General features: G+C 42.2%; 1 protein-coding gene across 1 annotated transcript; it reads right to left on the bottom strand.

The window, feature by feature from the left end:
• Nucleotides 1-4,282: 4,282 nt before the first annotated feature.
• Nucleotides 4,283-23,126, bottom strand: RPL11 (ribosomal protein L11). Its single transcript, XM_073615299.1, has 6 exons — nt 22,984-23,126; nt 19,974-20,121; nt 17,987-18,093; nt 13,038-13,169; nt 7,228-7,338; nt 4,283-4,361 (listed from the first exon to the last, which is right to left on the bottom strand). The coding sequence occupies exons 1-6, from the start codon at nt 22,987-22,989 to the stop codon at nt 4,332-4,334; spliced, it is 534 nt and encodes a 177-aa protein (XP_073471400.1). The 5' UTR covers nt 22,990-23,126; the 3' UTR covers nt 4,283-4,331.
• Nucleotides 23,127-24,163: the final 1,037 nt, after the last annotated feature.

Raw genomic sequence — 24,163 nt, 5'->3', positions numbered from 1 at the left:
AACCGGAACTTGCGACGTGACGTGTCTGATCCTAGAAGTGCTGGGAAGGCGTGTAGGTTGCCATATTTAGTACTGGCAAACCGCCCCCCTAGCCTTTTCATTGACAGCGTATTAAAGCGAACCTGTTAACCATATTTATAAACAGATGCTTTGGCAGGGAGTCTTTTTACTTAATACCAGACTTAGGCATGAATGTTCTCAGTGAAGAGAAGGTAACAGCCCTCCTAGGGAGGAAGAATGAACCTTATTGTAATGCAGAAGCAGTTAGTTTCATTCATTGCTAGCCAAGAAGCAGATAACTACTTATTCTCAACTTAAAAACTTCTGTGATAAAGAATGAACTCTGATCTTTTAGCTCCTAGTCATTGTGAGCCAATAGCAGTTTTAAGGGGCTAGCTAGCCACCCAATCTAAGCTTGCAGATGTTTAAGAACCTTTCAAAGCTAGGCTCACCTTAGAAAGTTATATAAAAAGTGCACGTGTAGTGTTATTTTTATTTGGTGTTTTATTTTTTTTTTTTTTATAGGTCCCAATTACTTTTGCCATTCGGGGTCTACCCACAAGCTCAAATTTGCATTTCCTTCACAATTCCATGGCAACTAAAACATGGTGAGGTTTTGCTGTGATTATCAGAAAAACCACAACATGAAGCTCAACACAAAAAAAAAAAAAAAAAAAAAAAAAAAAAAAAAAGGGGGAACATTTTTTGGGTGACAAGCTTCATGCATTGTGGTTTTCTGCACAATAATTTGCAAAACCACACTTTTTTTTTTATAGTATTACTGAAAATGAATAAAACCTAAACATTCATTTTGCAGTTGCTATATGGAGGTCATGGGCAGGATTGCAGATATTCTGCCCGAGATCCCAAATGTGAATGGAGCCCAATGGAACATGTGAATCATTGCACACACAATTTGTGAATGACAGGTGCAACAGCAGGCACTTGCAAACTTTTCCTCCAGGTGTACCGCTGTACAGATTGTCACTTGAAGACCTGGAGGAGGATTTAACAAAGAAGCGGGCAAACTACCACACTTTTAGTACATTGAGAACTACAAGCCATATCTGTAGCAGTGGCAAACAAGACTTGTAGTTCATTCACAGATCCCCGTGAACAAATGACAGAGATGTGCAAGAGCAGCTCCACATAGCCATTGCAATTTAAATGCAACAGCAGCTATGGGGAAGTCCACCACCTGCTTGCAGAAGGGGAAGCATTTGCACCATGTTACATCCTAAATACATGGCATACATGTTGCAAAAGATGAACTTAACCTATAACCTCTAGGGATTGACAAACACTAAGCATATTTTGCCAGTTCCTAATGAGCCACCCAAAGTCACTGTGGGTGGCCTTGTAGTACCTCTCCATCGAACATCCTTCCATTGATAAAGTGAAAGGAAGCAAGTGTAACTGAACAGCTCCTGCATTCAATCAGATGTAGGCACTGTATTTTGAGTACTGTCAAGTATGGAGAGAGGCATTTGTTAGATATTTTTTTTCATCACCTAGAAGGAAAAAAAAAAAAAAAAAAAAAAAAGCAGCATTGGGCAGCTTAACACTGGCAGGAGTGCTAAATACCCATTCCCCTGGGGCACAAAAGTTTTCTACACCAGCCACCTACATCAATTCCGGATACCACAACATAAGGGCTTGCAGAAGCACCACAGCAGGGGACCAGGCACCCAACACATAAGCAGTTGGGAGTACTAAAGCTAGATTTTACCTTTTTTTAAACGATTTTTTAAAAGATTTTTACTTTACACTGGTGCGAACACAGACCTCGCATGCGATTCGCACATTGCTGTGCAGATCACATGCGATGTGAATTCAGCCATAGAAACTGTATAGCTGAAATCGCATTAGCACCAAAATAGTGCAGAATGTTTTGGTCCGCACTGGAATCTGATCACATGGGCATTCACACCCATTTAATCCAATTCCCGTACCATTTGACAGTTTGCACTGTAAACAGATTTGGGGGTGGTCATTAACTTTTTATTGACATCCGCACCGGTTCACATTGGGCAGTGTGAACTGCAAGTCATGCAATTCGGGAAGTCGCACAGAAAAATTGCGAGAACTCAGCCTTCGATTTCTCAGCCTCGGAGTTGAATGGGAAAAAAAAAAAAAAATTCCTCTATCCACACATGGACAGAGGAATCTCCACTGCCAGCTATTGCATTCAGACATCAGCACCAACAGCTGCATAAATACTGAAAAAGGATGCAGTCCTGGTTTAAAAATCAGCCGAGCCAGGTAGAAATTGCATCAGTAACTGTCAACAGGAATTGAAAAGTTTAGGCGGTGTATGGCTAGCTTTCATCTTGCCTTCTGGAACCCCCGCCCCCCTCCTGCAGTTAATCTAGGGTGCAGCAGCTGTCTGAATACCTGACCAGTGGTTGTATCTGATGAATGCAGCCACTATTTGGCAGAGAATTTTTCACCCGGCTCAGTCCAAATTCAGTAAGAATGTATGCCTAGCCCAAGTTATAAGCAAGCTTTGCTCTTCAAGGGACATGTCAATTATTAAACTGTCTCTTTAGAGAGGAGAAGATTTGTGTATTTACATTAACAGTCTACACAAAAAATTAAAAAAAACACTATAAAAAAAGGAGGTAAGCATTTAGCAGGAGTGCATCTTTTCTGGAAAAACACTTACCTGTGCCTCCTGGGAAAAAAAAAATGCTGTTCAATAGTGTACATTGTATGAAGCACACATGCAGCGCAGCACATACCATTCCCAGCATCTTTTAGTACTAGAATGATAACCTCAAGTACACATGTGCAGCAGTTTATAAGTTGCCACAAAATGGCAGTAGGAGTGTAAGGAATCTAGAAGACCATGAGAAGATAGAAGCAGCTAGACTGATGAGTAACAGTTCTGTCAGCACTGCAAGGCAAACATCAAAAAAGTTTGCCAATATAAAAAGTATGAACAGACTTGACCATTATGGCGCGAGTAATGGACCTACAGTTCTGCTTCAAGTATGCAGAGCAGGCTGCACTAGTTGCATTCCTGTTCCACAGCATAAGCCCTGGAAGACATTTCAAGAGAAGAGTCTTAAGACCGCTTCTATGTTTCATCTTAATATAGAGGCAAAGAACTATGTGTTTTTTTTTTGTTTTTTTTTGTTTTTTAACAGCATCCTGTCTGCCATAGGTATACACACAGGAGATGAGTGCAAGATCGTGGCTACAGCTACCACCATGACCCTGGTATCACTTTCCTGCCAGTGATTCTTTACAAAGTAAATGTGATCCGAGCAGCTATGCAGCCACTCAATCACTTTTACAAGCGTCGTGTTGGATACACCAAGTTTGAGGAACTGCTGTCGTTCCTCCATCCCTCTTGTGTCAGAAACCGGAAGCAAAAGTTTGTCACTCCCAGTTTTGGTTTGCCTACAAGCCACTATTGGCTTATAAAGCAGCCAAACTGATCTATTAGGCCTCTACATAAAGAGGATCGGCCACAGTGCATGCCATCACAAGGGACATTGTTCATCCCTTGACAGCAATAAAGTTCCATAAAGAAAATGAATTTAACAAACATAGGTCCTGCATGCACAACACATATGAGGTATCACCACAAATGTCATAGTGAGAATAACTACTAGTACCAGACCTTCTGTGTATTGCTATACTGGTAACTCTTAAAGGCTTTTAAAGCTTTGTCTACAATAAAAAAAAAAAAAAAAAAAATATGTTTGGGGGGTTCCAAGTAATTTTCTAGCAAAAAAGCAGATTTTTAAATGCATGCGAAAATGTCAGAATTAGCCAGATGGCAAGTGGTTAAACAAAGTACAGCACTTTCCTTGGATTCTGTGCAGTTTAGGCTGTTACAAAAATTTAAATGTGGAAATATGTCCAAAAATACAATAAGCCTGATGGAAGGGCATGAGTAACTGAAGCTGAAAGTTGGTTTGTGACATCTCATATCATCAGGGAAAGGGACACCATAGCAACATGTGGCAGTCCTCTTGACAGAACTTGCACTTCTCAAGACCCGCAATTATTTCTCCTATTCTCATCCCAGGTGGGTGACTGGTTACTATAACAAGCGCAACTCATAATTACGGTGCAGTCCCCAGGTATAGCTCACAACTGGTAGTTATTGACCTTGAAAGGTAAAATGTATGTTTCTACAAAACACAATTCTCAAAATGTCACAATGTAGAGACATGTTTAAAAAAAAAAAAAAAAACCCGAATCACCTAACTTTTATATTAAACATTATGACTGTTTAAAGAAAACATGTTTAAATAAAAAAGGACAATGGTAAGTTTTGTCAGAAAATTTTATTGATTTTTTTTAGTAACTGAAGCAGCTCACTTTCCAGGGAGAATGATGCCATCATACTAGAGAAAAAAAAAAAAAAAAAAAAAAAACTGTTAGACTCAAGAACATGTTATATATTTGCCAACAGAAAATGTCAACTGTGTGTCTATTAAAGGTTATACCACTTACCAATAGAAGACAATAAGTAAACCTGTCATGAGAAATACAGGCTGCCACTGCTGGTCTGAAAATGGGAGTCACCTGGCTGTTCAACTGATGCTTTTGTTTAGCAGGAGTCAAATTCCACTCCAACTCATAAATCCTCACCGAATAGCCCCCCTTCAAACTGGTGCAAATTGTCATGCGATTTGGAACTGTCAAATTGCATGACAAGTCACACACCATTGTTGGCAATGGAACTGTTCAAATCTGTGCCGCACCGATTAGAAAAAGTTCTGGTACTATTTTTGGCAATTTCAGGTGTGACTTGCATAGGCATCTGTGCATGAAATTAACCAGATGTTAGCAAGTCGCACTAACATGCGGCTTTGAAATCATGCGATTTCAAGTGAAGTCGCACAATTTCAATGTCTGATTCTTGATTCCAAACTTAATCAAAGTGCTGGAGCAAGGTCATAATTACAGCTGCTGGCTTTTTTTTTTTAAATGGTGCAACAAAGGTTCATTTGAAAAGCTTAGGTTGTTTTTGATCACATAATCAGGGTTGCCAATGCAAGAAGCCAGGTAGCCAAATGTACAAAAGAAACCCAATCATTAAGACCTTGTACGCAAAAATTTAGCTTTCATAAGAGCATTCTTTACAACATTTAAGTTTGCACACCCTTCAAGCAGGTTTTCTAAAAGCAACATTCTACCCCAGTTTGGGATGTTAAACATCTTACAGGGAGAGACCATTGCCCATTTGATCAGACTAACAGGATCTTGTTAAACAGTGCTGAAGCTGTCTAAAAAGCAAATTTCAGGTAAAGCACATTTTTACATTGGTCCGATCCCCCAAGAAACTGGAAAAATCACTAGCCGGTAGACTAGGCTACTTCATCTGAGTTCTGTGCTGAGAGGCCAGCCTGATGCATTGTGAATACAGGTGGGCCAGCCAGTCAGGCACAGGGTGTCAGAATGCTTTGTGTTTTGTGAATTGAAAGCAAAAGATTCTCCAATTGGAGTGGGTAGAGGGGGTGACATTACTGCTCCACCTCATCCAATCAGCCTCAGAATGCTTCTGCATTCATCCAGAAAAAGAAAAGCATTCTCTGAATAGTGCCTGCGCTGAGCAGATGACCTGTTTACAATTCAGACCAGCCACTCAACACTGGACCCACTCCACTTGACAAGTAGAGATCACTGAAGTAGCTGACAGAAGTGACGGAAATCTCCCCAATGGGACACAAATGGCAAAAATAAATCCCAGTGGTTTCGGCCCTCCTTTATGCTAGTCAAAATGAAAGTTTTGCAATAAATTCTACTTTAAGCATAGTAATTATAAGGGGGGGGGGGGGAGTAAAAAAACTCCACCCGCTGAAAACTAAGCAATGGCCAAGGCTGTTTTGGTGCACAATGAAACCATGTGGCTTTGTACAACTAAAATGTCAGTTTTGAGCCACACACTGGCTTGTATACAATTTTGGCAATGCACCCCCAAAGAAAACCCCAGGTTGCCTGGGCACCCTGGTTGGAAAAATGCTGCACTAAAAACATACATACATTAAAAAATAAAACACCACAAACATAACCCATTAGCAATGCAACAAGGGATGCATGTTGTACACTGCAATGTGTCACACCCTACACAGTGCTTTGGGGTGTCCTTCACAAAGCATGACACACCAGAGTAGATGCAGGAAAGTGCATGTTTTACTGCACATTACACCAATGTGAATGGGCTCTCAAAAATATGTATGGCTAGCCTTGAAGGCGTGCAATCCCCAAATTAACAGTATTACTCTTGGAGCAGCCTTCTATTAAAGTGTGATTTGAGGAAACTAGTTCATAAGAGGGGCACACAACCCTTTATTGCAAAAGTCATGCCTAGCATTAAGGCATCTCCCCACCACTAGGGCCTACACTGTTCTGACCAAATCTTAATCGGTTCAGTGTGTTATGCAAAAGCGAACATTGAAATTGTATTTAAAAATGGAAAACTTTAACACTGCACATTCCATCTATTCTAAGGCAGAAACAACAGAATTGGACAAAGTTCTCAGAGACTATCATCCAAACAGCCAAGTAAATAAGCTGTACTTTATGTAGCACAAGTCAGAATTATTGCTGCTCACATTTCTATTTGGCAATACCTGACCATACTAGTAGGGAATAAAATTTGAGCTCGTTATTGTGACTTTATGAGCTATTGTGTACTGAATAGAATATGATTTACCTAAAAGAGACTTTTCACCTGACATGGGATTATTTAGAAGTAAATCCATTTAACTACAGAGCCAAATAGCATGCAAATTCAGTCAGAGAAACCACAAGTAAACCCTGGCGACTAGTCCTTTGTCCCTCTGCCCTTTTTTTGGCACAGCTTCCAGAGTTATGTTCTTTAAAAAGTCTCAGTTCAAAGCAAGTTTTTTTTACTATACACCATTTTCAAAACCAGCTGTTTTTCAGAGCAGATAGTGATATACAAGGCACATAAAGGGGTGCAACCCCCCCCCCCAGACCCATGGGTGGAGTGCATCTACAATACTAATTTGAATGGGTTCGACTGTCAGCAACCAACATTCTGTAAACCAGGTATCAGCACAGTAGCAAAGGATAGCCTAACAATATTAAGGGAAGCCTAGAGCACCATCCACAGGCTGAAATATGAAATTGCAAATAAACATTTGACTAAAATTTAAAAAGGTCTTTAGTGGAAACATTAGAAGATATATAAATTGACCAATACTTGCAGTCTAAACTTGAAAAGCTCTACAAACAAATTACCTTCTGCTGGAACCAACGCATGGCCTCCTCTTTGCCAATCCGATGCTTGGCACCAATGACGCCAGTCTTGCGCTTTTTGTCAGCAATGCTGAAGCCTGGACGGCCAAGAACCTATAAGAGTAAAAACCACCAAGAATTTTAAAACTAAAGTGGTGTACAAAAGGCTTTTTGAATTAAAATAAAAATGCAAGGACCAAAAGCATAGTCCAGTACCTACGGAACCGACCAGAATCTACCTTATTCTAGTCACATGCAATAGTTTGCAATTTCAGTCCTTCTGTACCCATCAAGAGGCCATGTTTCTGGAAATTCCCTTAAGAAGCTGTCAAATACCAATCCATTGATGCGAATTTAGCACCTATACAAAATTAAAGAAATCCTAGAAACATGATCTTTTGGGGAGTACATAGGCTGAAAACCTGCACTGTTTACTGAATTCAAGTCATATGAAGTTCCAAGAAACTTAAATATTTCAAGTATTCCTGCAAAAAGCAATGGCACTAGCCACTACTGAACAGGCTGTGGCAAAAGTAAATTTCAACAAAAAAAAAAGGAATTTGTGAACCAGGTAGCAATTTATACCTTTATTTTTTTGTGGAGTTACACTCACCGACAAAGCTATGTGTGTATACTTGGTTTTAAGACCAATGGGACCTGGGAAGTCTTCCATTGTCCTGGAGTCCTAGCTTCTGTCAAACATGTTCTAGAACAGGGCTCAAAATTTCAAGCCCCGAGCTACTAGCCAGGTCTTAAAGTAGCTGTAAAAAAAAAAAACAAACAAAAAAAAAAAAAAAACCAAACAACCCCTGCAAGACAAAGGCATAATGAGCTAGTATGCATAGCATACTAGCTTATTATGAAATACTCACCTTAGATCGAAGCCCCCACAGGGGTCCCGGCACACAGCTCTGCCCGGCAACATGTCTCCCGGAGTTATTTCCGGGTATCGTGGCCTCCGGCACTGTGATTGGCCAGAACTGCAATGACACCACTCCCACGCATTGAGCCGCCGGTAACGGCACACTGCTGAAGCAACGGCATGAACGAGCCATTGCTTCAGTGTGCACGTGCCGATGACATCGGCACATGCTGATACAGGGGATATCTCCTAAACCGTGCAGGTTTAGAAGATATCCAGGGTGGCTACAGGTAAGCCTCATAGGCTTACCTGTAGTGAAAAGTGGTTTGTAAGGGTTTACAGTTACTCACCACCAGATGCCCCTCCCCCTAATTCCACCCCTAAACAGACCCTCGTAATTATCTCACAAAAAAATTTTTTTTAATGCACAGAAGTAAGTTACAAAAATTATTAACTTTATCAGTGCTTATCAGCCCACAGGGAACACAGGAAAGAGAGACAGCTAGATCAGAGAGCGGGGATCTCCAGCGCTGGCAAAGTATCGCCTCCTGGACAGATCCTATGATAGACATCACACTACTTAAAATTTCCCAGCATTGGACCAGTGTATTGCATCATAGGAGCCAGTCCAGGAGGAATGGATTTTGTTTGATAGCACTAGCATTTCAGATCCAAGCTGTTACAGCGGGAGAACCCCGCTCTTATCCGGCCAGCTCTACCAGTTTCCTGGCCGATCGCTGGGAGAACGGCTCCCGTTTAACCCCAGCCGCTTCACCCAGCCCCCCCCCCCCCACCAAGGCATCCCACACTCACCCTCAGGTTATTTCTACTTGCCAAATGCAAGCAGGAGAGTGTAAATTTTGAGAGCTGTTCTAGAATATGCTGGGAGTTGAAGTTTAACAGATTAGAGACTAAAGATTGCTGATCATGTACAAAAAAAATCCCTCTACAGCGAGAGAGATTACTGTCTGCAGAGAGAACTTCAGCTCCCTGCCCCCTGAAAGCTCATAAGGCAAGCTGCATAAATTCTCAACTTAGAATGGCTGCAAAGAGAAGCCTGTAGATGAACAGATACCAATTATGCAGGATTTATTTCATCTCTATCATTTGAGCCTAGTCACTTCACTCAATACATGTAAGGGTTTACAACCACTTTTAACCTAGTCAGCAGATTCAATATTAACATCAGTACATTCAAGAAAGTTGTACAAGAAACTGTTTGCAATGGGCAAAGTAACAGATTTGCATTAACGACTTGACGTCCACATTTTTCTGCGGATAGGCAGGTGCTGTAGGCAAAGCTACATACTGGTAGGTCACTGTCTACTCTGGCCATGTACATTCACAACCCAGAACTCTGTGCTGACATTCAACACACAGCTCTGTACACAGGGAGGGATCTGTGAGAGATTAGTAAATACATACCATTACACTTAGGCACATAGTTAACCCCTTGATCTCCCTAGACATTAACCCCTTCCCAGTCAGTGTCATTAATACAATGACGAGTATATTTCTAGCACTAATAATGGCATGGGTGATTTAAGTGGCAGCAAATCCATTCCCCCCCCAGCGTCAGATTGTCTGCCGCAATATCACAATCCTGTTATAAGTCGCTAACATTAGTATACATTTAAAAAAATAAAAATTCCAGTATACCATAGTTTGTAGGCGCTATAACTTTCACGCAAACCAAGACTTTAATGGGATTTTTTTTTAAATCAAAAACCATAGAATACATTTTGGTCAAAATTTCTATTGGCAAAGTTTCATAGTAAGTAAAAATAGTTTTTTGTTTTTTTTTTAAAAAACAAAGTATGTATATCCATCTCGCCCCAGAGGTGACCAAATACCACCAAAAGAAAGCCATTTGTGTGAGAAAAAAAAAAAAATATGATACAAATATTGTATCAGGGTTGGATGACCACACAATCAGCAGTTAAAGTGCAGTGCCAAATAGCAAAACATGGCATGCTCAAGAAGGGGGTAAAATCCGCTGAAGTGATTAAGATGCAACTGTTTAACCACTTCAGCCCCAGAAGGATTTGCCCCTTAATAACCAGCGCATTTTTTTTTGCGATAACTGACAATTGCGGTCATGCGATGCTGTACCCAAACAAAACTGATGTCCTTTTTTCCAACAAATAGAGCTTTCTTTTGGTGGCATTTGATCACCTCTGCGGTTTTAATTTTTTGTGCTATAAAGGAGTGACAAATTTGTAAAAATAAAAATTTTATTTTGCTAGCATACATAACAAAAAAAAAAAACCAAAGACATTTTTTCAGTTTAGGCAGATATGTATTATACATTTATATATTTTTTGGGGGGGGGGGCGCAAATCGCAATAGGCGTATATGGATTGGTTTGCACAAAAAAAAAAACAAAAAAAAAAACTTATCGCATCTACAAGCTATGGGATAGATTTTAGGGACATTTTTCTTCTTTTTACTAGTAATGGGCTCACTGGGACATGACAGATCACCGTTCCCGATCACTGGGTACAGAAGATCTGACATGTCCCGTCAGAACGAGGATCCGCTTGTTTACACTGGCAGAAGCCCGTTCTGCCTCTGTACTAGACGATCACAGGTCGCCGGCGGACTTAGAGTCCACCTGACCCGCTGGCACACTCCTGCAGCAAAAGAGCACCACCGGCACAAGCCCACAACCGCGCGAGCCCCCATACAAGTATGGCGATTCGCGCAGGAGAGCCGACGTATAATGATGGCAGCTGATCGGCAAGTGGTTAAGCCAGATACACACTGAAAATTAAACTTCCCAAGGTGCATTCAGACATCCAAAGGTGTGTCACTGCCTACTTCAGGTGTTACATTCCACTATCACTGCAATCTGAATGGACAAGTGTGAACTTCACAGATTCCAATCAAGAACACAAGAGCTTACTTAGTGGTTAACTTGTTTGCAAAGCCATCTCTCTCCTGCAAATATGGAGTGGCATTTCTTATATGCAGGCTGCCTTGGGCTTTCAGCAAATTCTTCGATAGCCAATTGTCACCAGAATGTGTGAACGTATAAAATAAAGGCTTGTGAAAGTCTTGCAGCAAGGGCAAATATCAATTCAACGCACTCTAAAGTTTTGCAGCAGGTAGAGCTAGGAATCAAAAAGCAAAAAAAAAAGGGGCTGCTAGGCTCAATCCAGTCAGAAGTATCCCCAGGATAATAAAAAGACTATGTTGCACTAGGTAGATACTAGTGCTGCACGATTCTGGCTAAAATGAGAATCACAATTTTTTTTGCTTAGAAAAAAAAAGAAAGATCATGATTCTCTCACGACGTAAAATCTTTCACATGATACAAAAAAACTGTGCCAACTTTACTGGTTAGTTTTTTTTTTTTTTTTTTTAATTCATTAAAGTAATTTTTTCCAAAAAATATTGGATTTGAAAGACCGCTGCACAAACACATAAAATATTGCAACCACCATTTTATTCTCTAGGGTCTCTACTAAAATAAATATATGGGGGTTCTAAGTAATTTTCTAGCAAACAAAATGATTTTGCCTTATAACCAACAAATGTCAGAAAAAGGTTTAGTGTTTAAGTGGTTAAACTTTCCTCATTCACACAAGTCTATTCCTTTGACAAATTGTTACAATGTTTATACTTAAGTTCCACTGCTATTGTTGTCATTCTTGGCAGACTGCCTGTTTTTTTTTTTTTTTTTGACAGCTGTGGCTTCAGAAGAGCAGAGAAGTCTGCATAGAAATAATCGTAAAACACGTCAAGATCACAATGGGGAAAAAAAAAAAAAAAAAAATCACAATAACGATTCTTGACGATTAATCGTACAGCTCCAGTAGATACCAAACATAACAATGTTTAAAATTGTGCACACCTGTGAAATGCCAACTACAGTACCTAAAAATCTCCATAGACTCCACTTTACAGGTTACCAGTTTAGAGTTAAACATGAGCCAAACTTATTGCTCTGACGTTCACATAGATACCTCACAAGCAAGAGGATCACCGTTAACTTGTGTGCAGGACCTACGTATGCAAGGGTATTTTTTTTTTTTAAACAGTTTTTTTTTTTAAAAGAGAGATTAAACTTTATTGCCATCACAAGAGATAAACATCCCTTGTGATAGACGAGGCAGTGACAGGTACTCCATTGAGAGATCAGGGATCTAAGATCCCTATTAACCCCCCCCCCCCCCCCCCCCCCAGCCCCGCTGACCTAGAGCACGGCGGTCTCCTATTCTGAGCCCTGCTATAGCCACTTTATGGGTCCTGGGCTTAGAAATCCCTGCAGCTTCCACTCTTCCCTGCTGACTGGACAGGTTATGCAGATTCTGATTGATCGGCACCAATTAGACGGTTTCTAAAAGTACCTCCTGACGGGGTACATTTTGGAGATTAAGCTGCTGTAAGTTCACCTTACAGATTTTTCTGTAAAGGTGAACTTTCCCTTTAAGTGACTAAATCTGCAGCTTCTGGGATCAATCACCAAAAGAGGAAGGGGCAGCCAGCCTGACCTTGTGTGGCTGTCCTGGGCTCCTGTACTGTGAAAAAAATATTCTAGGCCGACACTGCTGAAAGCAGAATTAAACCCAAATTCAAAGAGAATTCTTAAGGAAAGCTTGCTATTCCTTAATGTGGTGGCTGCCCTCATATTTAATGGCTTATCACCTACCAAGTGATAAGATCAGTAACACTACCTGCCTAAGGGAATCTCCACTCTGGATGAAGGAGCAAGAGACACCTTTGGGCAGCAAGTATTGTGGGGAGAAGGTAGTACTAGCAGATTTAGATGGACTTTCCCTGCAGATAGGCTGGGAAAGAGCTGGGTCACATGACAACCGTCTATCAACTGGGAGAAAGGGTACTTTTTTTTTTTTAAGTTAAAACTACAGTGCCATCTTCCTTATACAAAAAAGGATAACATGAACTGTTTTTAAAGGACTATAGACGTGTTCTGAATTATACATACCACATAGAAATCCAGCCCGTAGATTCCAATGCTTGGGTCATATTTAATACCCAGATCAATGTGCTCCTGGATACCAAAGCCAAAGTTTCCTGTTTCAGAGAAGTTATTCTTCCTCAGCTCATATTCTCTGACCTGTATACAAAAAAAGGGTAAGTGACCAATGAAATCAAGACCTAAATACTACATTTTACACCCATGTATAGCAAAGCAAGCATATTTAACAATAGCAAAAGCAAAGCCTAAGTGAGCCAACAGTCTTGAACTAGCAAGAAGCATTTAAGGCAAGGGCAACTACAGTGACTGAGAAAGGCTGCAAACAGGAAACCCTGAATGGATTTCATCACAGGCTGGCTGTTACTAAGCTGTAGATTGATCAGGGAGAGATTGTAGTTACTGGCAGTCCACTTGCTTCCCTGTGCCGAACCCATCCATGCCTTGGATTATTTACTTTTACCTGCAGTTTACTTCACTGCTATGGTAGTACATTTCATGTGTTTAGGAAAAGAAAAACTCAAACTGCGCTAGGTAAAAAGTAATAAAACATAAACCCATTCAAAATTGACAAATGAATAAGTGAAAAACAGAAGCAATTCTCCTGCATAACAAATACAGTGCACAAAAATTAGAAAACCTAGAATCGCGGTAAACATAAAAGTGAAATAAATGTGTTCTCATGTACCGACCAATTAAGTGAATGGTCACATACCTGATAAATATATTGCTATAAATATAAAGCAAAATAAATAGAGGATATGGACAATCGAATATTAGACAACCCCACCTTAACCGCTTGGCATCCGGAGGACGTCATATGACGTCCTCGACTTTCGGGGCTTATATCTGAATGATGTCTGAGGCTACAGACATCATTCAGATACCGGCATTTTCAGCTCGCGATTCCGTACACCATAAGAACGATCATAGCGGCTGTTCCGCCGCTTGATCGTTCTTACGGGCGGCGGGAGGGGACGTCCCCCCCCTCCCACCGCCCTCCGGTGCTTCTACCGACTCACCTCAGCGATCGGTGAGTCAGACAGCGGATCCGCCGGCGCCGGATGTTCACCATAGAGATTTCCGGTGGACCAGATGGTCGCCGGAGTCTCTATGATCGTTCGGAGGCCGGGCGCGATGTTATGACGTCACGCCCGGCCTCTGCATTAAAAAAAATGGCGCCGCTTCGGTTGTGAAGCGGCGATCGTTTTATTTTTTTTTTTTATTTTAGGCTTCCCAGCCTAGAGGTGAGATGTGGGGTCTTATTGACCCCATATCTCACTGTAAGGAGGACTGATCGTGTCATATTCCTATTACAAGGGATGTTTACATTCCTTGTAATAGGAGTAAAAGTGATCAAAAAAAAAATAATTTTTTTAAAGTGTAAAAATAAAAATTTTTAAGTAAAATTAATAAAAAAAAAAAAGATTTTTTTTAAAGCGCCCCTGTCCCCGTGAGCTCGCGCGCAGAAGCGAACGCATACGCAAGTCCCGCCCACATATGAAAACGGTGTTCAAATCACACATGTGAGGTATCGCCGCGAATGTTAGAGCGAGAGCAATAATTTTGGCCCTAGACCTCCTCTGTAACTCAAAACATGTAACCAGTAAAAAATTTTAAAGCGTCGCCTATGGGGAATTTTAAGTACCAAAGTTTGGCGCCATTCCACGAGCGTGTGCAATTTTGAAGCGTGACATGTTAGGTATCTATTTACTCGGCGTAACTTCATCTTTCACACAATGCAAAAAAATTTGGCTAACTTTGCTGTTTTGTTTTTTTTAAAGCATGAAACTGTTTTATTTTCAAAAAAAACGCGTTTGAAAAATTGCTGCGCAAATACCGTGCAAGATAAAAAGTTGCAATGACCGCCATTGTATTCTCTAGGGTCTCTGCAAAAAAAAATATATAATGTTTGGGGGTTCTATGTAATTTTATAGCAAAGAAATGATGATTTTTGACATGTAGGAGCGAAGTGTCAGAAATGGCCTGGATGCAAAGTGGTTAATATGTGGGAATGTCAAACAAATAATCCTGTGTTGGTGTCAAACAAAATATCCACAAATATGTGGATATTTTTTGTTTATGACACTACCACGGGATTTGTTTGACATTCCCACATATTTAGGTGGGGCTTTCCAATATTCGATTGTCCATATCCTGTATTTAATTTTGCTTTATATTTATATCAATTTATCAGGTATGTGACCATTCACTTAATTGGTCGGTACATGAGAACACATTTATTTCACTTTTATGTTTAGCGCGATTCTAGGTTTTCTAATTTCATGTGTTTAACTTAATGGGATGTTTACACTAAGTTTCTCTATTATGCAAAATGTCCACCTGAGCTTGAGGAAGACTAAGCGGTGTGTAAACAGATCTCTAGGAGCACATGCCTACTGGGAGACATATTAGTGGTGGGAACCTCTATCTTCACCATTTTCTGCTTTAGGACACATGATACTTTGACATTTGGATTTGGGAAAACATTTATTGCACTAGATATGTTGTATCACATTAGCATTTGGGGCATGTATTATATGCTTTCAGCGCTTAAAGATCAAACACGCACATCTGCCTCACAAGTATGGGCCTTGAGACAGCCCATCGGTGATGAGCCAATCATTTTTTGGTGGGGTGCCAGAATCAAGGTGACACTTTTTAAAAACCACCCCTTATCCCTTGGATCATCCTCTAGCACCTTTAAATATCGAAATACTTTTTACACCAGGTCTAAAAGGTACGGGTCCTCTCTGCCTTCAAGTATTGTTCCCATAAATCCCGGGGGGGAGGTTAATATGGTGACAGCATGGGAGATTGGCCGAGTATAGGAGATTGGTCGAGTATAGAAGTCCGAGCTGCTTTTATTTTCAGCCACAGCTGGAGAATTGTAACGTTCCACTGTTCGCAGGCAGAAATTTTTTTTATTGCATAAGAGACATGTAATGTCTTATCTGCAATAAAGACACTTGCCTGCCTGTTTGCAGCATCCCCTGGCATTTAAACTGAGCTGCCCATGCACAGCTAAGCTTACAGCTCCCAGCCCTATCCCTATGTGCCAGAATGACAGCTCCTGCACAGTGATGTCATCCCACGCCAGCCATTGAAGATGGATGAAAAACAGAAGATGCTGGATCCGGATGGGACTGTTCTAGGAATAGAGTATAAACTGCCTTTAGTTGCGCTTTAAGTCATGACCACTACAAAAAAAAAAAAAAAAAAAAAAAAAAATCGGTCTTTAACTACTTCCATACTGGGCATTTTCACCCCCTTTCTGCCCAAGCCAATTTTCAGCGCTGTCGCACTTTAAACAATTGCGCGGTCATACTACACTGTACCCAAATGAAATTTTTATAATTTTCTTCCCCACTAAGGCCCCTTTCACACTGGGGCGGTAGGGGGCGTCGGCGGTAAAACAGCGCTATTTTACCGCGGTATTCAGCCGCTAGAGGTGCGGTTTTAACCCCACCGCTGGCGGCCGAAAAAGGGTTAAATCCACTCGTATAGCACGGCTATAGCCGCGCTGTCCCACTGATTTCAATGGGCAGGAGCGGTTTAGGAGCGGTGAATACACCGCTCCTTCACCTCTCCAAAGATGCAGCTGACAGGAGATTTTTTCTTCTCCTGCCAGCGCACCGCTTCAGTGTGAAAGCCCTCGGGCTTTCACACTGAACAAATAGCGGAGGCTGTTTTGGGACGTTTGCAGGCGGTATTTTTAGCGCAATAACGCCTGCAAACCGCCCCAGTGTGAAAGGGGCCTAATAGAGCTTTCTTTTGGTGGTATTTGATCACCCCTGCGTTTTTTATTTCTTGTGCTATAAACAAAACAAAAGTGACAAGTTAGAAAAAACACAATATTTTTTACTTTTTGCTATAAGTATCCAAATTTTTTTTATTTTTTTAAACAAATTTTTTCCTCATTTTAGGCCGATATGTATTCTTCTACATATTTTTGGTAAAAAATATCGCAATAAGCGTATATTTATAGGTTTGCGCAAAAGTTATAGCGTCTACAAAATAAGGGGATAGATTTATAGCCTTTTTTTTTTTTTTTTTTTTACTAGTAATGGCGGCGATCTGCGATTTTTATCATGACTGCGATATTGTGGCGGACACATCGGACAATTTTGATACATTTTTGGGACCACATTTATACAGCGATCCGTGCTATAAAAATGCATTGATTACTGTATAAATGTGACTGGCAATGAAGGGGTTAACCAGGAGGGGGCACTGTAGGGGTTAATGTGTTGCTAGGGAGTGATTCTAACTGTGGGGGGAGGGGATTCACAAGGGGAGGAGACCGATCGGTGTTCCTCTGTACAAGGAAGACACCATCGGTCTCCTCCCATCTGACAGGACGTGGATCTGTTTACACACACAGATCCACGGTCCTGCTCGGTTACCGGTCAATCGTGGGTGCCCGGTGGACATCGCGGGACCCGAGAGATGCAGCTGGTGCGCGCCCCCTGGGCTGCGCCATCATATGACGGCGGCCCAGAACAGCTGCACCGTCCCGCCGTCGGGCAGCAAGTGGTTAAGCATCAGATACTTCCAATTACAGATTCTTTTTGCGCTTTTAGAGATCTTCTAGAACAGTGATTCTCAACTCCAGTCCTCAAGGTTCCCCAACAGGTCATGTTTGCAGTCTTTCCATTATTTTGCACAGGTGATTTGATCGGTTTCACTGCCTTAGTAATTACAACAGTTTCATCTGAGGGCAATCCTGAAAACATGACCTGTTGGGGTGTCTTAAGGACTGGACTTGAGAAACATTGTTCTAGAAAACAACCGCACTAAAACGATCATGACAGCAGCTGAGAGGATGTCCAGCAAGGAGCTGAAAAGCCATGCTTCTGCAGCCCTACCTTAGCTGGCATCTAAGTGAAATTCCGAAAGTTGCACTAAAGCACAACATATCAGGCCTATTTGAAATTTTGATTTGATTTTTGGTGTACCTTAAGCCCTTTCTCCAAGATCTCTTCTGCTTTGGCTCCTCTGACAGTACAGTGAACTGCAATCTTTTCATTTCTCCTAATTCCAAAAGATCTCACGGTGTAACGAGCTGTAGAATAAATAAAAATTACACTGACATGCAAGCCATCGTATTTATTGTCCAAAAATCAGGCAGATAAATGAAAATCAGTCTGGCCACTATCACCTACATTACTAAAACAGCTAAACTAAGCAATGATTTGGCTATTTTGGAGATTAGTAGACAGGGTCATTTCCACTTTACAGAAAAAGCCTTTCAAAAAGAAAAAAGTGTCAGAATGCCACAAAAGGAGAACTACCATGTGAACCTTAGAATAGTCCCCTTAAAAAATGGTTCTAAAAAGGCAGAAGGTTTTTTTTTTTTTTTTTTTATCTTCAAGCATTCCATGCTTAGAAAAAAAACAAACAAACTGAGCAGCCCCCCCCCCCCCCCCCCATACTTACCTGATCCCATCTCGATCCAGCAATGTTGCACAAACGACTCAACTGCTCGGGACTCACCCTCCCAACTGGCTGAGACGCAGCAGGGGATGCCATTGGTGCCCGCTCTCAAAATCAGTGAGCCAATGAGGATAGAGAGGGGGCAGGGCCAAACCACCGCTCTGTGCCTGAATGAACATGGAGCTGCGGCTCGGGTGCCCCCATAGCAAGCTGCTTGCTGTGGGAGCAAGCAGCAGGGAGGGGCCAGGCCAGCCAAAGAGGGACCCAAGAAAAGGATCTAGGCTGCTCTGTGAAAAACCACTGCACAGAGCAGGCAAGTATAACATGTTTGTTATTTTTAAACAAAAGAAATACAACTCATTTTGAAGGCTTGATGCGCCATACATCCAACTTTGTATAACAAAACAGATTTGTAGATCATCTCTCCCCAGGAGTTGGAGATCCTCTAGTGACTTGATTACACCTGCTTAAAGAGGACCTTAACTAACCGGGTAAACTAAATGACCTCTTTATACACTATACAATGAAACTCAGGGCAGGGGAGGTACTTTTAACCAATTTTTCTGTGCTTGTAATTCCTGTTAAAGGTGGAGCCAATCATCTCTCAGATGGCTATCCTGAAAGATTAGGGAAGGGAAAAAAAAACAAAAAAAACAAACAAAAAACAGTGCTATAGTCCATGGAGTCAAGTCCTTCTTTGCCCCTGTTTCCACACCGCCATCCTGAAACTCCTGTTCTTTACTGTTTAAGCTGCATGATGGCATGCATACATGTCACAGGTTTCTGCTAGGTGCCAAACACCCGTTGCATGTCCGTATACACAGGATTAAAAATCACACTGAAACATTGCCTCCAACAGACCAGGGCAATGCAGAAAAAAAAAAAATGAGTTAAGGGTTACTTATAAAGAGAAGGATGATCAAAGCTTTTTAGCAGCAAATCTATGGATCACAGGAGTGCAGTTAGTTCTGCACTCATGACCCATTTTCAGCCAACATCAGGCTAAAGCCGGCTGACATCATTCATCTGATTCAGGCTGGCTGGGTAAAGATCCTGACTTTACAGTTGGGATCCACCCAGATACCTGGACCAGCAGCTTGGTTCAGCCTCTCAGCTGTGCCGCTGGGAGCCCAAGCCAGCCACCCTCTCCCCAGCCCGACACTCCAGTAAGCATTGGAGGTGAAGAACAAAGTTGGTGACTGACAGTCATGGCTCTCCACTCAGAGCATAAGGGAGATTTGAGTGATCAGCAGCATTTAATTGCTCAGCTCTCAGTGCAGAGGTGGTAGGGGACAGATGCAGCATCAGATTGATGCTGCACCCACCCTGGCTCATATAAAGGTGTTTTTTTGGAAAACACTAAACTTCTCTTAAATATAGAAAAAATGTAAGAATGTTACCCACAGAATATACCCCCCCCATCAGACCAACAGTATTGCACACCCTCCAGAAGCAAAGCTTTGTTATGCAATTAGTGAAACTGGCCTCCCTGCAGGGCAAGTAGCTTACCTTTGGAGAAGACAGGTGTCTGCCCAGTGAGCTGCTCCAGCACTTTGGCTGCCCGGGTCAGTCTGTCACCACTCTCTCCAACGCAGATATTGAGGCAGAGCTTGCGGATTCTCAGATCACGCATAGGATTTTCTTTCTCAGATTTTTCCTAGGGAAGAGCATGTCAGTGTTAAAAAAACACAACACTCAAACTGTGGAATAAATATAATTGAAAGCCAGCTTATATAATTTTAGCATTATCAATAAAGTGTTATAAAGTGGAGCTCAGCTTGTTCACACCCTCCACTGCTACATTTGGCACCAGGTACTGAACTTCCACCTATGGGTAAGATCAACACAGCGATCTATGAAATATCCAGCTCCCCCCACCTCCTGGGAGACACACAAGTCCCAAAAGACAGCAGGACCAGTCAGGAAGCGCAGTACGACTGGTGCATGTGCAGTTGGAAACAATCTGAAGCGGCAAGGCTTTACTTCCTGTTTCCCATATCGAAGATGCCAGTGCCTGCACCCAAAGCCGATGAATGAATCGGCTAGGGGTGCCGACATTGGGGGATAACTTGAACAGGCAAGTGTCATATTAAAACTCAGCAGCTACAGTTAAAATGTATTTACAGGCTGGAACACCACTTTAATATACCAGGCATCTCACTCTGCTCTAAGTAAATGAGGTTATTAAAGAGGATCTACATTCATTTACATAAAAATGAAGTCAGCAGCACCAAAATACTGCAGCTGCTGAATTTTAACATATAGACACTTACCAGCCCAGGGATCCAATGCTGTCATCACCCAGGCCAGTTCACCAGTCCTGGGGTCCCTGGCACCACCATCTTGCTTGTGGAAAGCCAGGTGAAATTTCCTGTTTTACAACGGCTTTATGCTGCGCATGCGTGAGACGTGCAGTGCCTTCTAAATGGTCCCTGAAGTCTCTTGGGACGTATCTCAGGTGGGAAGGCTGAACTTCTGCTCCTCTCACAAAGGCAAGAACAGCAGAGGTAGGGGCTGGTCAGAAATATGTAACTGCTACCCAAGAAGTGCATGGAGGGGAATAAGTGGAACTTCCTGTTTTATGTGAAAATCCATATTAAAAACTTTTTTCTTCATTGTGGACTGAGCAAGGGTTATAAAACGTGTCAGATTTTTTTTTTTTGCCATCTGTATCCCATTTTGGAGATTTCCCTTCACTTCCTGTCCCATAGCCAATCAGGAAGTGAAAGGAAATCTCTGCAAAGAAAATCCCTTTGCTCACCAGAACCAGTGTTCCTCATTAGAACATTTCTCTTACTTTTCTAGAGACAACCAAAAATTAGGGATTTTATTTACATTGAATGATAATGGTAAACAGGACAAAAAGGGCGAATGGCCTGAACAGCGGCACAGACCGCAAGGGGAAAAAAAAAAAAAAAAAGTTTAAAAGAGAGTCCACCAAAAAAATAAATAAATAAAAATTAAAAGCCAGCAGCTACAAATACTGCAGCTGCTGTCTTTAAATAAATGAACACTTACCTGTCCTGCAGTCCAGCAATGTCGGCAGCCAAAGCTGATCAATCGCTCGGCTCCCAGCTGCTGCCATTCTCTGAGGGAATCAGGAAGTGAAGCGTTGCGGCTTAACTTCCCGGTCCCCTACTGCGCATGTGCGAGTCACACCGCGCGTCTTAAATGGTCCCTGCCATCTCCTGGGACCTGTGTGTTTCCCAGGAGACCGGGGGGGGCGTGACTACCGCAGGAGTCTATTCCAGGAAGTGGGTGCAAATACCTGTAGTAGACAGGTATCTGCACCCCCTCCCCCATGAAAAGTGCCAATTGTGGCAATGGAAGGGGGAGGAATCAGATGAGCGGAAGTTCCACTTTTGACGCAGCAATCCAAGTGAAAGTTCAAACCCCCCCCATACTCCTGGGACATGTCACAGGAGACTGCGGGACAAATCACAGGGCATAGTTGGCTGCAAAGCCACAAGGAGTCAATCGGTTTCCCACAGTTAGGATGCCTGAGCATGAATATCAGCAAAGAGATAGGTCAGGTGAAGTCATCGCTGGATCCTGGGACAGGTACTTTTTTTTGTTTAAGTCAACAGCTACAGTATTTGTAGCTGCTGACTTTTATATTTTTTGTTTACAAGGTAAGATCCACTTTATAGAGAAGAGTAAGCACCCATCCCCAGCAAAAAGTATGCATTTTGCCATGCAGACCGACGCACAATTGCAATTCTCCTAGGAGTTTGCTTGCATTTCCTTTGAGTGTGAGTGTGAGTGTGTGTGTGTCTCTAAACAACCCATGCAGTGGGCATGTATTCCAAAACTTATCCCACTGCATCTGGCATCAATGGAATAATTCATACATTATACCAAAATAAAAATCAAAACACAATAATCCTAAGAGGGTTAGGCCTTGAGCAGAGGCTGCTGCATCCAGAGGTAGGGTCTGATTCCAGCAACATGCAGACTGTAGTATGGGACAAGTCTGATCATGTCCTGATCACATCTGCAGTACAGGGGACCAGCAGAGCACAACCATCACAGCTAGTCAGGACATAGGAGAGGTGGGCACAGCACATTTTCTCTAGGGGTGCCCTTTAAAAAACCATTATACGTCACATACATACAGCATAGCTATACATGAGATTATTAGGTCTCCAATGTACAAAGTCCAGCTTTTCTCATCTATAGAGACACTAACATCACAAATAACACCAACACATGTTCCAAGAGCTAAAAGAACGCAGGCCTTCACTTCATTCCAGACCAACAAGACAAAGTGTAGCTTCCAGCTGTAGAATAGAGCAGCCCTAGGGAGGCATTGCTAGGTGCAGTGTCATGTATAGACACACTAGGCCCAGCCACCACTACAACCCCCTTTCTTCACTCTCAGCCATACAATAATGAGGCGCCCGAGGCCGGCAGGAGGCTACATAACACTAGCACAAAGCCGACCCGCCCGCTATTATCACAGCAGAAGGATTGCAGCGGATTAAAGCAGCCGGTATTCTCCGTCGCCGCGTACACTCACCGCCATGTTGGGAGAAGGGAAGAGATCGCGAGATTTCCGATCTAGCCTTTTATACCGCGCTGTGACGTAAGTGCGCGAAGTCGCTCTTCTCGTCGTAGCACGTGATTGGCGGAAGTGCCTAAGAGTTGACAGGAAGCTGAATGGTGGAGGGTTAGTTATGGTATCCCAGCAACACTGTGCGGAACGTTCCTTCCAGCACTGAACGTTCACAGTGGATGGGGGATTGGTTCTCCGGTGGAAGCCGATAGATTATAATCGTGGCAGGCGTACGTTAACCAGTTACAGACTGGAATGATTTACCCCCTTAATGACCAGGCCATTTTTTTTGTGAGACGGTGTTCTGCCATATAGTGTCCTCCTATCGGATAGTGTCCGCTCCGTACTGCGCAGGCGCAGCGCTTGCGCAGTACGGAGGAGAAGGAGATGCCGAAAATGTCCGAAGTTGATCAGCTGACCATCAGCTGTACACGGCGCTTCGGCAGTTCTTAGCGATGGCTGTGTAAGAGGGCCCCTCGCGGGCTCGCTTCGCTCACCACGCTTCGGGCACGGCCTCGCTGCGCTCGGCAACTATATATTCTCACTCTATGTCCACTTGGATAGTAGGGAATGATCCTGGACATAGGATGAGAATAACAGCGCAGGCGCCGTGTACAGCTGATGATCAGCTGTTAAACTTCGGAGACTTTCGGCGTCTCGTTTGTCCTCCGTACTGCGCCTGCGCAGTACAGGGAGGACACTATATGATAGGGGACTGTATTTGACAAGACACCGGCACTGCGACGCTTTAACTGACAATTGCACGGTCATGTGACGTTGTAGCCAAACAAAACTGAACAGTATTGAAAAAAGAACAATATTTTTTACTTTTTGCTATAATAAATATCCCTCAAAAATGTTAAAAAAAAAAAAACATACTTATTTCCTCAGTTGAGGCCAATATGTAGTCTTCTACATATTTTTAGTAAAAAAAAAAAAAAAAATCGCAATAAGCATATATTGATTGGTTTGCATAAAAGTTAGAACGTTTACAAAATAGGGGATAGATTTATGGCATTTTTATTATAAATTTATTTTTTACTAGTAATAGCGGCGATCAGCGATTTTTAGCAGGACTGTGACATTGCGGCAGACAAAATCGAACACTTTTTTGGGACCAGTGACATTTATACAGCAACCAGTG

The sequence above is a fragment of the Aquarana catesbeiana genome, linkage group LG02, assembly GCF_042186555.1.
Source record: "Aquarana catesbeiana isolate 2022-GZ linkage group LG02, ASM4218655v1, whole genome shotgun sequence".
Lineage (NCBI taxonomy): Eukaryota > Metazoa > Chordata > Amphibia > Anura > Ranidae > Aquarana > Aquarana catesbeiana.
The sequence above is the reverse complement of the archived record's forward strand: the minus strand, read 5'-3'. Positions and strand labels throughout refer to the sequence as shown.